Raw genomic sequence first — 13,725 nt, 5'->3', positions numbered from 1 at the left:
TGGTCTCTGGTGAAGCACAGTGTGCGCCAGTCGCGCTGCGGCCAGACCTGGTGAGGTGGAGGAGGTTGAGCAGCGGCATGGAGCTCTGCTGCAGGCGCCTGAACAGCGGGAGCAGCAGGTTACGGCCTCCGCTGTAAGGATCCCTGGCCGCCTTTGCAAACGGCGCCTGGCCCATGCTAGGGTCTGCAACAAAGGCCTTTGAGCGGTAGGGGTCTTCAAAGGATGGCCCCTCTGTGCCGGGCAGCGGCCTGCCCTCTGCATCTGCTGCGTGCAACAACACACCTGTCAGAAGAAACGTCTGAGAGTAAATGGGTCAGTCTAAATTTCAATCCTCATTGGAGCGACTGGCTCTTTTTGTGTAGCAGCAGCTTGAGTTCTTGCCAGCACGCGAAGATACTGAGTGCCTCTGCTCCAGTGCTTGTGTGTGTCACAATCCGCATGCCATGAGACCAAACACGCACCACAATCTGTCATATGCCCAATGGCATGTCATTTTCCCCTGAATACAGACTTTCTCGACCCGTGATTGAGAAAAAGTCTGCGAAGTGTGTCTGTTCAGCGTGCTATGTCATGTTGTGAGTCAACGGACATTCAGAGTGATGCGTGCCTGCATCGTCGATTGATAGGTTGGGGTTGGCTTCAACAACAGGAACGCTGCCGGTGCGCAGGCGCTGCTGCAGGCTGAGCGGCCGCCCCTCATAGGCGTCCCGAGACAGCAGCCCAACCTTCTTCTCGCGCTTGTGCGGCCGCAGCAGCCGGTCCCCCCACTCCGCGTACGGCGCCAGGCCCTCTGGCGTTCCCTGTGCAGTGCAAATCCATGCTTCTGAGCCGCAGGTGTCTCTTCTTTACACTTTACGTATAAAATCTGAGGCAGCCTTGTCTGGTCCTGAGAGCCATGGCAGTAGCCTTGTGGCAGAAGCTGTGAAGCACAACAGCCTTCTGGATGACCAGTGCAACAAGCTGTGTGGCGCTCGCTCTGGCACGTATGTCTTGTTTTCTCCCTTGTTTAGAAGAGATACTCACAGTCAAGCGGCTTGCTCAGTAGAGAAACACAGCGGCTCATGTCGAGCGCACACAAGGCGTTCTGGTGACTGGACTGCTTTGAGGCCAGGGACACAATGCCGTTGGTGGCAAATACAACACGCATGCATGATCTCTGAAGAGCTGACGGGGTGCATTCTGCTGGGCTTGCATGCAAGGAGCCTCACCGCGCCGGTGTCGGCCATGGCGGCTGCAAAGGCAGCCAGGAACTGCTTGGGGTTGTCTGCGGCGTTGAAGTGGGTTGAGAAGTAGTCCAGGTACCAGTCTGGGTAGGGGATGTTCAGCCAGGAATCCACCACGATGTGCCACTGGGGGTCCGGCCTGCAATCCTGTCATCTTCAGTGTTCCCGTATGCAGAAGATTTCTAGTCTTCCTTGCATGAGAACATGAGCCAAAACCGGCTCTCAAGCACGATCCAAAGTTCTTGCAAAGTTCCCAAACAATGCAAAACTCATGCATTGTAAAAGCAGCGCACCTGTCCTCAGATGCGCTGCCCCAGATGTTGGAAAGCTCAATGTAGCCACCAGTCTGCTCCACCCGCTGCAGCACAGTAAGCTAAATAAAAATGTGCAGGGGGCATAATATTAGCAATCATATTGGTTTTTCATGGACAAGATGATTCTCTGCCGCTCTATGGCACCTGTAAGCAGCATGTGTCCAAAGGGGATGCTGGACTGAGACAGACCTGGGCATATTCCAGCCAAGCAGGGAGGCCCTTGCACTCCAGCAAAGCATCCCTGAAGATGACATCCTCTGCCACCAAACCTGCAGCATCGCCCCATTTTTCTTCAAATGGTATTCAATCTCTCATTCACTCAACCCGCAAATTCACTCAATCCACTCAAACGAGTTCCACTCGACAAAGCTTAGTCAACTTTGTCACTCTTGGCCACCTGCATGCTACATAGCAAACACACCTTAACCATGACAAAGGGTGCATGGGTGATCTCTGTGACTGATTCACCTGCTGATGCAAGCGCATGTGCCGGCTGAGCTGGCGGGCCGTCCAGATGCGCGCGACGCAGCCGATACAGCATCCACTGGCACCGGTCCCATTGCTGCTGCACCTCGGGAGGGAAATCGGGCGCTGGCACCACCTGACATGCACAGAAAATTGCATCTTCCTAGCGCTTTTTGGTCCATTTCCGTGACTGCCTACTTAGAAGCATGCATCCACTTACAGAATCCTACAGAAGACCTGGCAGGTGATGTGTCTCCAGTAGCAAATTGGCGCATGCCCCATACGCTTTAGAACGCTGGCCAGAGCGCATGTCAGAGGCAAATTTTCACCATGCTTGCTCAAAAGTGGCCGCAAGGGTGCGAGTGCAAAGCACATGGTAGAGACAAGATGAGTTGGGCACCTCTGTGATGTCGTTTAGGACTGCCGGGTGCTCGGACCGCAGGGCCAGAGCGTTCCACCTCTCCTCCATCTCCCGGATCTCCTTCGTGGTGATCTGCACATTCCCATCATTGATCACCAAATCTGCAGACCATCTACATGCAGCACCGCTGTATCCTCTGGCACCTGAGGCCTCAGATGACCTCTTAAGTGGGGCACCAATTGCTGGGGTGGGCAATCTGCACAGCTGTAGAGGCTGCCGGCAAGCTATGCCGAGAACAATTCCCCATAGCAGGACATTCTCTTTTACTAGAGGACAGGAACAGTGTCCTTTGGCTTAATCAGACACTGCAACACTTCCTGACGTGGCCGCTCTGCACTTCTCCAGGGCATGGCGGCAAACCATCTCACACACAATTCGCACATAACGACACTAAGGAAATCCTCCTCAAGAATATTTGTTAAGTGGTGCGCAGGATGGTCAACAAGCCATGCCCACCCGCCACTCGTGCCGTTTGAGGAACTGGGACTCGTAGCGCGCGACGATCTTGTCGAGGCGGGCGGTGAAGGCCGCGGCGTCTTCGCGCGTCGTGCCGGCCTCGCGCGGATCCGGCGGCAGCGGCTGACCGGACTCCAGCAGCGCCAGCATCGCCTCCACGTCGCCGCTCGGCTCGATCGCCACCGTGTCCTGCGAATTGACGTGGTTTCAGTCGCATGACTCATGATACATGACTCATCACTCGTGGCGCTTCACGTATACGATGGGCTTCCTGGAGGACTTAAATGTACCACAACCCAGTTTGATTGAAAAATGGACTTGAAGATGCATGTGGGCAGATGTGCAGCCAGGCACCCTTCAAGGAGTGACTGTCGTGGCTCAGACACAGCGAGACAAAGCAAGCAGCACGAAAGCAGACATTGCGCAGGGTTTGAATCAGCAGACATGAGCTGGGTGGTGCTATAAAGTCACCTTGCGGTTTAGTTGCCCTCCGCAATTAAGAGAATTGCATGTGCATGGCAGGACCTTGATCTGGTGTCTCTGACCAAGGTTCTTACCCCAGGTTTGACTTCATCATCCGCAAATGATGGTGGCAGATCCAGGTCCTCCTTGGACTGACTGAGTGGTGAGTCATCTTCCCCATCCCCCCCATCCCCACTGACATCGTCAGGATCTTCACCCAGCTCGTTTGCAAAGAATTGGGCCCACTCCTCATCTGTTAGCTCCCTCCCTGTGTCCCTGACATCTGCAGGGAACACCCATACAGTTTCCTTCATCTGTGTCAAAACAATGTCGATCAGAGCTGCAACAGAAAGCACCATAAGCATGGTGACTTTATCAAGCAATTGCAATCAAGAGTACAGCTGCATGAGCAGGGGACACAGGGAAGTATCCACCTTCCTTGCTCCACTGGTAGCGTGAGAGCTCAGGCATGAGAGGGGACTCCCTGCCATCCTTTATCACAGGTGTACCATCATAAGGTACTGCATCCAGCACTCCTGCCATATTGAACAGGTGCCGCACAGACTCGGGATATTCTTCATGGCCTTCCTGCGACAGGCATGGTCGGCCAAGCATTTTCAGAGACCATATCAGCCAGACCAATCTCTGAGGTCGAGACGATGACATTTTATCATGACATGCAGCGTGGGAAGAGGGGCGCACATCGCTGTTTCCTTCCTCTAGTGGAAACCTTCCTTCCTCTTCACTCTCTAGAGGCCCAAGACCAGCAATAACGGCTGAAAGCTTCTGCTGGTCCTCCTTGCTGAGGCGATTGGCGACCTTTGCGAGCTCTGCCAATGTCTTCTCAAGCTCCTCCTGCTGGTGGTGAAGCTCAGCAGCCTCCTCGCTCTGATGTTCCCTGTTGTGGCACAACGTGTTTTTCTCGGTCTGTATGAATATTTAATGTCGCTAGATGAGAAATGCATGGTGCGATGCCAGGAGCTGAGCAAAATCTGAATCCAGTACAAGATGCCAGACAGAGGGTATCTCCCCCAGCAGGGAGCCTACCCGTTGCCCGATGCCTGAGCTTGCAGGACCTTTGTTTTTAAAGGAGGTTTAGTGCGGATCCCTGATCATGAAAGGAACAGGACAAAGGTCACACAAGATTTGGTAACGTGGTAAGAGTGACAAAGCATGGAGATGGAAATGAACAGGAAAATGTACCCTAAAGTGCTGGCCCTTACCATTTATTCTCTTTTTTATTACAAATTTAATGCTTCTATTGCCACGTGAAGCGTCATTATGAAGCTGTAGCTGATTCCTTGTCAGTGCAGATCGTCCAATCCTCATGCGGCTGATATAGCGTCTGTGTCACCCGGAACCTGCTACACCGGGTATCTAATATTTAGAATGTTTCTAAATTGGAGTTTTTTTACTACATTCAGAAGGAAGAAGCGCAGCATTTGAAGATAAGAGATGGGACTGTGATTTATAGCTTCTACGGTGGAGGAAGCTGCCTCCTTGTGCATGTGATGGAGATATGCATGCCTTACAATATTCCCCACATTCACCTCGTTAACAACTGCTTTACGTTGCTTTCCATTTCCAGTGCATGCTCTGGACTGCAGCATAAGACAGGCACAGTACAAGCGGCCGCAAGAATGTTAGAACTGCTATCTTCAATACTTACTCACAAAACATGCGCAGTGCTTGTCTCAACTGACTTCCAGTGCTTGATAAAACGGAACAACCACCATTTTCCGTCTCACTAAGCGAAGCGTCCAATCTGCAGCCAATGTTGGCTGTTGGAGCTTCAGAGTCAAGGTTTCCTAAGGGACGATTCCGGATACGCGCTGGCCATGCCTGAGGCGTTAATATCATCACTGTGCAGGGGGCCACTGCACGGACTTCAGCTTGCCGCCAGCTTCCATCTCCCATGCCACATCTATCAGGGGCTCCAACTCGCGCAGATCATGTGACACCACCAGCACCGTGCACTCCTGCTTCAGCTTGCCTGCATGCCCCGGCAAAAGCCTCCCTCTCACGGTATTGCCAGCCAACTCTTCTCCACGGGAGTGTCACTCCCCACCGGGCCCAGGCTGTAACAAAGGTCTAATAGGAAATTCCCACCAACTTTTCGCATCTTCAATCTGACAGATACTTCCAATAAGGCGGCCACACCTAGCACTGAGGCGATGTCGGCGCGAGACTGCCAGTCCAGACCGGCCAGTGGCTCATCCAGCAGCAATACCGACGGCCTGCACCAAAGAGCACACTACTTGTCACCCTTCTGAGCTCAAACATTGGACTGTGATCAGCAGTATTTCCCTGCCGTCATGGAGCGGAGGAGATACCCAAAGGGGATAGTGCATGAGAGAGAGAGAGAGAGGGAGAGGGAGAGAGAGAGAGAATCGATACATCTTAGCCAGCCAACACCGCTGTTTAGATGCAGGTGAGGGGTCCTTGCCTGCGCACGAGGGCCACAGCGAGCGCGCATCGGCGCTTGTAGCCATCGCTGAGCTGGCGCAGGGGGGTGTCGAGGGGAATATGGTCCAGCCCTAGCGCGTCCAGCACCACCCCCGCACGCGACGACAGCTGCTGCAGCGAGACCATGTCCTGCGGCCACGCAAACGCCAGCTCCTGCGCGCACACTGCTTTGAGAGTCTTGTGACTATGACTAGCTGCCTAGCTCGCTATATAGCGCTGATGATGATGACTGTTTCATGTGAAATTTGAGCTCCTGCATCACAGAGCAGCTCCTTGAATCAGCGCTGCTGTGACACATCATTGGCATCATCATAGGATGTGATGGGGCCTCTGGACTCCACCTGTGGCCCAAATTGATACTCTGAGCACAGAAATTGCACTTGCCCGGCAAGCAGGGATTGGACAGGTCCGCAGCAAATTCCTAGGATGGATGTGTACCACAAGTTGCAAATCCGAACACGGGGGATTTCACATCGCATTGCGTTTGAGACCATGGGATACCATATACATGGTGGCTAGTGCACCGCAGTTCAGAGAGTGTCCTGAGCACTGATTGCACAATGACTCTTTGCATCGTGACTCACCTGCTGAAGCGTTGCGGCCAGGAAGTGCCGCTCGGGAAATTGGAACACGAGCCCTATTCGAGCCAGGCGCTCTGATGACGTCACTGCTGCGGCGCCGATGCCGCCTGCAGCCACATACCACAGATGTAGGGCGACATTGGTTATTACCATTACCGCATTAATAATTAACGCGCTTGGAAGACGATCAAGATCATGAATGGTGGTCCGTCATTGCTGGATGGTTCAGCAACACAAAGCTAAGAAAGCTGCATCAAAGACTTGTTGCGGAAGCGACAGGCTGTTAATGGTATTAGGACAGACCTGCATGCTCAATGACTGCGATGCGGCCAGTGGTGGGCTGTGTCAGCCCAGCTATGAGCTGCAGGAGAGTGGTTTTGCCGGCCCCGCTGCGCCCATAGACCAATCCCATCTGCTTTGCTGGAACTTTCAGGCTCACATCTGTCAGTAGAGGCGCCTCGCTACCTGTCAGGGAACAAGACACTTATTCATGCATCGGTGCACTGCCCTTGCTGTGCACTCTTGCAGAGGGCAGGTGCAAAGTATGGACACAAGACATTACTTCCTGCGAGCTAGTCTGCAGAGGTATAGTACGGTGGTGTACCTGCTGGGTGGAAACTCAAGTTCTGGACCTCGATGTCAGCAGAGGGCGGTCCCCTGTCTACAGCCTGCCCTTGCATCTGAGCTTGAATGGCTTGCATCAGATCTGCAAATGGACTGCCCGACGCAGTGCCAGTCCCCGCATTCCCTGCCGCTGCTGCAATGTGACGGCTTCTCTCATTGCAAGGCATATGTCTCCTCCTATGGCGGCCGACTTCGCTGGTATGGGCCAGCGTAGCCTCTTTCTGCATGGATCTGCATCTGTGCGCTGGCGTTTGAGGTTCGATGCAAGCTTTTTGCATCCGTTCAGAATGATTGCACGGGCAACCATGCCACAGGCCCAATGTCATAGCTGCTCACAGCTTACTGACCTTTTGAGCTCCCAGCTGCGCTTGGGAGCAAAGCGAGAGCCTGCAACGACAGATTGCTTCACTAAGTCCACAACACAGATTTAATTATTATGTGGGTCTAAACACAGCGAAAGTAGGGCCACATATCTGTGCATAGTATTCAGATCGCCAGTAAGTCAATGATGATCTGTGAAGTTTTCCTACAGTGTGCGGTTCCCCATACGAGGAAACCAGGCTGCGATGTCTCACCTGCACCATAGCCTCCGAGCTTTTTGATGTTCCAGCCGTTTTTATGTAGTATTCAAGGTTCCTTTTTCTGATGTCCTCTTCGCTCAAGGCTTTCTGCGCTTTGGCTTTCTCCCTCTTGTGTAGCTTTTTCTTAATCTTATCCTTTAACTTTCTTGTTTCCGATTTCTTTTTGTCAGCTTGAGGCTGCTCTTTCAGATTTTCAGGGGTACTTTGGTCTTTTGAGAGTGCAGCAAGCTGTTGCTTGACCAAGCGCAGAGACATCGGTCAGTGGGCTTGATAAGGACAGAAAAGGCGTACAGCAATTTAAGTTTTCAATGCAGTAGAGATATGGTACGAAGAGCACTGAAGATTAGACCATGCAAAGAGAGCCTGACTTGGCAAGAGGTGCATGCACTCAGCTTATGAAGTCTTTTAATTACATCAGCAGATCTCAAGCAGCAATCCTTTTCATCAGTCTCTAGACACCATGGACAGATCGGCACGATCTCAGCAGATTCTCCAATTCTTGCGCAATACCTTCCTTGCAGTACTAGTTCTCATTGTGGCATGAGTAGAACCGAACAATACAACGGAACATACCGTAAGTGACTTGGCAAGGACAGGTTAACAGATACAACATCTTGCAACATCAACCTTCCATTTCAGGGCCAAGTATTTGATGATCATAAGCCTATCTGATCCGCAGCTTCTTGGTGAGGCGGTCCCTCACAGATGGCTTCTTCCTGACTCCGCCTCGTCCACCCAGACTGGGTCCCTTCTGGCGCTTGCTGCCTGCCCCACAGCATGCAGCTATCCTCAACACCACTGGGTCAACCTCTGTAATTTTGGCAAAGAGGTTTGCAGAAATCAGAGCAGTGCGAGGGCCAGGGAGATAAGAGGAAGGGCTGCCGCGCAATTGGAGATTATGTAGCAACACTACAGAATCCCCCGGCCAAAGAGCACCAAATTATACGTTCCAGCATCCTAAGAGAATTTGCAAGCACAACAACATGCCAACGGCCTCTGCATGCAATGGGTGCATGCAGAGGCAGCTAATTCCTTTCTCCTGTATAGGCGAGGGTATCCAAAACATTCAAATTCGAAAACGTTTGCGGTGCACCTCTGGCCTGGGCTTCCAGGGTGGAGTCCCCCAGCTCTTCTTGGGGATCCTCCTCCAGCGGTTCATCCTCGCTGGCCCCTTGCAGCCCAGTCCCCTCGCCAGCAGAATCCTCCGGCAGGTCCTGTGCAGGTGCCAGGGAGCTGCCTGGCAGCTTCACGCTGGGTAGATCGTCAAAGTCCACCGGCGGTGCCACGCTGGCCACAGGCATTCCCATGGCTGCCAGGCACACCTCCAGCTCATCCAGCATCCTCTGCATCAGCCACAAAATTTAATGAGTAAGATCGCTGCTATTTAATTGCCCACTACATTTCTCTCGTCACCCATCCAATGATCCCCCACCACTTCCTTGGTATCTGCCACAGGATTGGGAGCATTGAGAGCCAATATTTTACCTCATGCGAGACTTAATTGATGCGAGACGAAAGGTGCAAACTACTGAAAGGGGTTGATGCTTAGGAAGGTCACCTCTGGGTCTTCCATCTGACTGAAAGGGTGGCCTCCCAATTCTCGCAGCCACCTCCTCAGGGCATGCACCAGGGCAGGGACGCCCGCCTTCTCTTCCGCTGACAGAGGCCTTGGCGCTCGCTGCTTGGCCTCATTCCCATGGTCCGCATGCCCGTTTTGTCCCGTTGCAGTCATTTGCGGCAAGCTAGCATTATCCGCTCCCTGCGGCTGCTCAGCTGGCAGCTTCTCTGCATCAGCAGACGGTGCTGCTGCGGCCGGGAGGGGCCCCGAACCAGCGGCAGCCTCTGGAGCAGAAGGTGCCTCCACTGCAGCCGGTCCCTCAGTGAGTATCAGATCCAGAACTTGTGATGCCTGCCCAGCTGCGGCTGTCTCCTTTGGCTCAACGCCAATGCCACCAGCTTGCAATTCTGCTCCAACGGCTTGCACGTCAGGGTGACCTTCAGCTTTGTCAGAAGCTTGGAGCTGCAGCTTTGCTGCTTTAGCCTCTTCTTTAAGCAGGCCTTCAGGCGCTGAGTCTGCTCCTTGCTGCAGGCTGGGTGCTGCGGCAGCATCCTCAGCAGGCTCGTCAACACCGCCAGCTTCAGGAGCTTCATTTTTCACATCGCTGCAATGCGCATCCAGGGGAGCCGTGTCCTGGGTGCCAACCGCGGCGGCGCTCGCATCGGCGTGCACTGTCTGATGCGCACTCTCATCTGCCGCAGCCTGCAGATCAGTCGTCTCCGCTCTCGGTGGTTCAGCATGCAGAGCCTCATCCCCGTCTGAGTCGTCTGCGCCATCCACCTGTGGGATGCTGTTCCCTCCCTCCCCAAACTTCAGCTTCAGCTTCAGCGAGGTTGCTCGGGCCGGCTGCCGCGCCAGCTGCGCGACAGCTTCCACTGCTGCCACGTCATCGTCCGAATCATCCTCCAGCTGCCACCTGGCGCGCCCCCTGCCGGCTCTCTCCGCGGGCGTCGGCTGTGCGGCAGCTGCGCCGGAAGCTGAGTACTTGAGGCGCAACTTCGGCGGCGTTGCCTGCTGCGCAGCCGTGGCCGGCCCGGCGCCTGTGCGGAGGCGTACCTTGGGCCCGGCCGCCGGAGCAATCTGTCGCTGCCGCCGCCGCCGGATGTTTGCCATCGCTCGCAACTCCTCGTCGCTGCTCTCTTCCTCCTCCATCGCCTCCTCTGATGTGTCATCGCTGCCGAGCCCTGAGTCATCCTGCAACCTCCCAGACTGCCGCCGCCTTGTTCTCACGGGTGGTGCATCTTCATCGCCTGCACCATTGCGAGGAAGACCTCTGTCAGACAATCGCACTAATGTCATACTGCAATAAGTGACTCAGCATGAAGAGTTTTCCTCGGTTGCAATGGCCACACAAATAAGTTATTTTGTTCCGCAGGTGAGGCGGGCAGATGGGTGTGTTTCCGCACCGCTTTCTGGAGCAGTGCCAAAGTCCAGGTCCGGGTCATCCATGGCTTCCTGCACCTTCTGGGTGACGCGCCGCTGCCGCTTCTGCGGCGCTACATCTTTCTGCGCCTGTCTCGCAGCGCGGCGGCTGCCGCCTGCGTCCGCAGTCGGCTTCCTCCTCCCGCTGGGTACCGGCTGCTGCTCTTTCTCCGCTGGACGCGCCAAGGCTGCTATGTGCTGCCTGGCCTTCCGATCTGCATTGAAAGACATGCACAGTGTCATCATGTGCATGTGTATTTCCAAGCCCATCCGCTTAAGGTTTGAAGAACTTTTACTGAGATTGAATAGATTCGCACTCTCTCCACACAGGACAGTACAGTGACGGCACACGAAACCCATCTGAAATGAGGTTCGTTTAGAGAATTGCACCAGTCATTGGGAACATGCGCACCTGCCGACATTGCGCGACTGGCTGCTGCTTTGGTTGCCTGCTCGGCCACGGCGGCTTCATCGGCCGCCCGCCTGACGCCCGATTTCTGGGCTGCCCTCTCTCGCACTTCTTCTGGGCCCAGCGGGCAGAGCTCCACCAGACGTCGCGCATAGTGGGCCGCAGTGTACCACAACACCTATTCTGGCACAATGAAAGAGTCAATTGTCGCCGTACAACGGTCATGTGCGGCTAGACAATCTGAGAGAACATTTCATCTGGGAAAATTGAGCATGAGCAAGCAACAGGTCAGTCGCTAGATGTGCAGATTTGCCCACCACTTGTCAATCCTTTCATGCACAATTGCATGCGTGGATGATGAAGAGCAGGAAGGACCTGCACATCATTTCAATGCGTGCATGAAAATGTGCATCTCCAGAAAAATTGAAGAAACTGTCACCAGCGCACCTGATAGTTTTGTGGGAAGCGGTGCTGGCGCCGCAGTGCGAGGTGCTCTTCAATGAGGCCGACCTGCAGCTGCGTAGTCATTGCACCAGCATGCAGAAATTGGCCGCCCACTGCCACGCAGTCCGACGGCATTGCCTCCGCAAACATCCACCCACCTGCACAGAAGCTCATACAATTCGTTCACTTTCCAAGGAAGGTTACGCAAGAAAATAAGCACAGCACACAGCAATGTATCTGACCATCAAGGAGTTTATCCACATCAGCATCAAACCATCTGCATCCTACCATGCCCACCAGACAGCTGCAGACTTCAAGCCTGGCGTCAAGCTCAGGAAAAGCCACTGGGACTTGAGGCCGGAGGGCAAGTGCTATGCATTTGCTATGCAGGGGCTCATGCAATGCAGGGTCTTTGTGAGATAGGTCTATCACATAGTACTGGGGAAATTGCAACATACAGCACAGCAGTCTAGCAAAAGGCCAGGGGCAAAAGCAAGCGAGTGGTAGAATTTGTGTGTACCAGGGATGAAGAAAGTGGCTCCAGCAGGCACCTCCACCTTCACACAGCCCTGCGCATGCTCCGGCAGAAACACTCCAGCCTGACGCGCAGCCCCGAACCAGCTCACATATGCCGCCAGGTTGTCACGGCTTGGCGGTAGCAGTGCAAACACCTGCAGAGACACCACTTGTCAGAACTCACCAAAATCCTTGCATCGTACTGTAATAAAGTATTCCTCTATTGCACATGTTTCTGTGCAGGGGCAAGGTAAGTCTGGAGACAAGCTGCAGCGATGCATCACATGCTACTGCATAAATTACTTGTGGCAAAGGAGAAGAGTGCATAGAGCAGGGCAGCAAGCCTGCAAGCCCTCCTCCTCGCAAGGAATGACTTTTAGCAGAGCACTTTCAGCATGATCAAGAGGGACCCAGTGGGTCACCTTTTTGCCGGAGATGACATGCACCCAGGTGCTGGCGCCGCCAGGACCGAGCCGGAAGTTGCGGAAGCTGCCGGAAGGTGCCACGGACAGCTGCAGGGCGATGTGCGGCCTCTGCTGCTGCACCTCTTCCGTCGCATGCGGCGGCCAGAACCGCTGCACCAAGTCGCTCTCTCGCACTGCCCTTGGCGAGAGCACCGCATCCTGCAGCCACACAGAACGACCTACTCAAAGGTATCTCTTCGATCTCTTCAATCAAGCGCAGACTCCCACAGTCCTCTTTGGCCGATGGTCTACCAGTAATCACCCAAAGCTCATTCCTGCTTATTGGAGTGAAGCTTCATGTTTCATTCACAGCTGGCAAATCTTATGAAGGCAGGTGTGTTCTTGCGCGGTACGTCCATGACTGCAAAAGCAATTGCACAGTTTGTTGAAGAGATGGATGATGGTGGGCTCACTTCCAGGGAGGTACCGGACACAGGGAAAGAGGCTTGGAACAGGCGCCTTCGAGACTCTGCGCTGATGCCCCGCTGCACCCACGCTCCCACCTTGATGTTCCTCGCCTTCGCTTCCCACTCCCTGCTCAGCAATTGCCAGCAAACACAGCACACTCTCTCGGCATCTGAATTGGCGCCAATACTGCACTCATACACTTCCACACCAGGCTGCAAGCAGGAGGCAGCATAAGCATATAGAGCTTCACTGGGGCATTATGCCAGTCAAGGTAAGCAGGAACAGGTGTCCCCTGCCTCCCCAAAATGCAGCTCTCAAAGTGTCCACATTCACTTCACATGCGCATATGCTTTCATTAGAGACAGGGGACTGGAGCATCGTGAGTGCTACCTGCGCTTGGCATCGCGGCTGTCAGCCTCGTCATCGAGAGAGGTGACAGAATTTCTGCGCTCGCAAATCTTGCGCTCCTGGGAGCCCTGCCGCGTGCACCAGTACTGCAGCCACTGCAGCAGGTTCCACTTGGGCCCCTCTCCCTGGCTGCCCACGTTGAATGTGGCCACCTGTCCAAAGCATGCGCTGCACCTCAATCGCATGAGTCATGTGCATGCAAGCACGGAGATATCTCGTAGATGCACAAATGAACAGGATGAATGTTGAGATTATTGCTTTGTGTGAGTGCGCAGGTCCCTCCCCACCAAGCATGCCTCCAAGAGGTGCAGGCCATGAGAGGAAAGAAAGCTGCCGTCGAAATTTTTGGATGAGAATGCACCTCCTTGTCGTAGCCGACCACCTTGGCGACCTCAGGCACAGTCAGGCCTGCTGCAGGTGGCAGCACCATGCCAAGTTGCTGCACTGCAGCTGAGCTTGGTGGGATGATGACTGGCTCTGTAAAGCGGCTGTGGATAAAATCG

General features: G+C 54.2%; 2 protein-coding genes across 2 annotated transcripts; both read right to left on the bottom strand.

The window, feature by feature from the left end:
• Positions 1 to 5,200: 5,200 nt before the first annotated feature.
• Positions 5,201 to 7,068, bottom strand: COCSUDRAFT_11591 (P-loop containing nucleoside triphosphate hydrolase protein; the record flags this gene model as incomplete). Its single annotated transcript, XM_005652159.1, has 6 exons — positions 5,201 to 5,334; positions 5,502 to 5,595; positions 5,805 to 5,960; positions 6,392 to 6,474; positions 6,692 to 6,849; positions 6,983 to 7,068. The coding sequence occupies 6 exons, from the start codon at positions 7,066 to 7,068 to the stop codon at positions 5,201 to 5,203; spliced, it is 711 nt and encodes a 236-aa protein (XP_005652216.1).
• A 1,189-nt stretch (positions 7,069 to 8,257) lies between these two features.
• Positions 8,258 to 13,652, bottom strand: COCSUDRAFT_55660 (hypothetical protein; the record flags this gene model as incomplete). Its single annotated transcript, XM_005652158.1, has 11 exons — positions 8,258 to 8,358; positions 8,687 to 8,936; positions 9,152 to 10,401; positions 10,558 to 10,788; positions 10,986 to 11,160; positions 11,430 to 11,584; positions 11,947 to 12,097; positions 12,365 to 12,565; positions 12,820 to 12,940; positions 13,205 to 13,374; positions 13,584 to 13,652. The coding sequence occupies 11 exons, from the start codon at positions 13,650 to 13,652 to the stop codon at positions 8,258 to 8,260; spliced, it is 2,874 nt and encodes a 957-aa protein (XP_005652215.1).
• Between the last annotated feature and the right edge of the window lie 73 nt (positions 13,653 to 13,725).

Source organism: Coccomyxa subellipsoidea, assembly GCF_000258705.1.
Source record: "Coccomyxa subellipsoidea C-169, whole genome shotgun sequence".
In the NCBI taxonomy this organism is placed as follows: Eukaryota; Viridiplantae; Chlorophyta; class Trebouxiophyceae; family Coccomyxaceae; genus Coccomyxa; species Coccomyxa subellipsoidea.
This window is presented reverse-complemented; position numbering and strand designations above follow the sequence as displayed.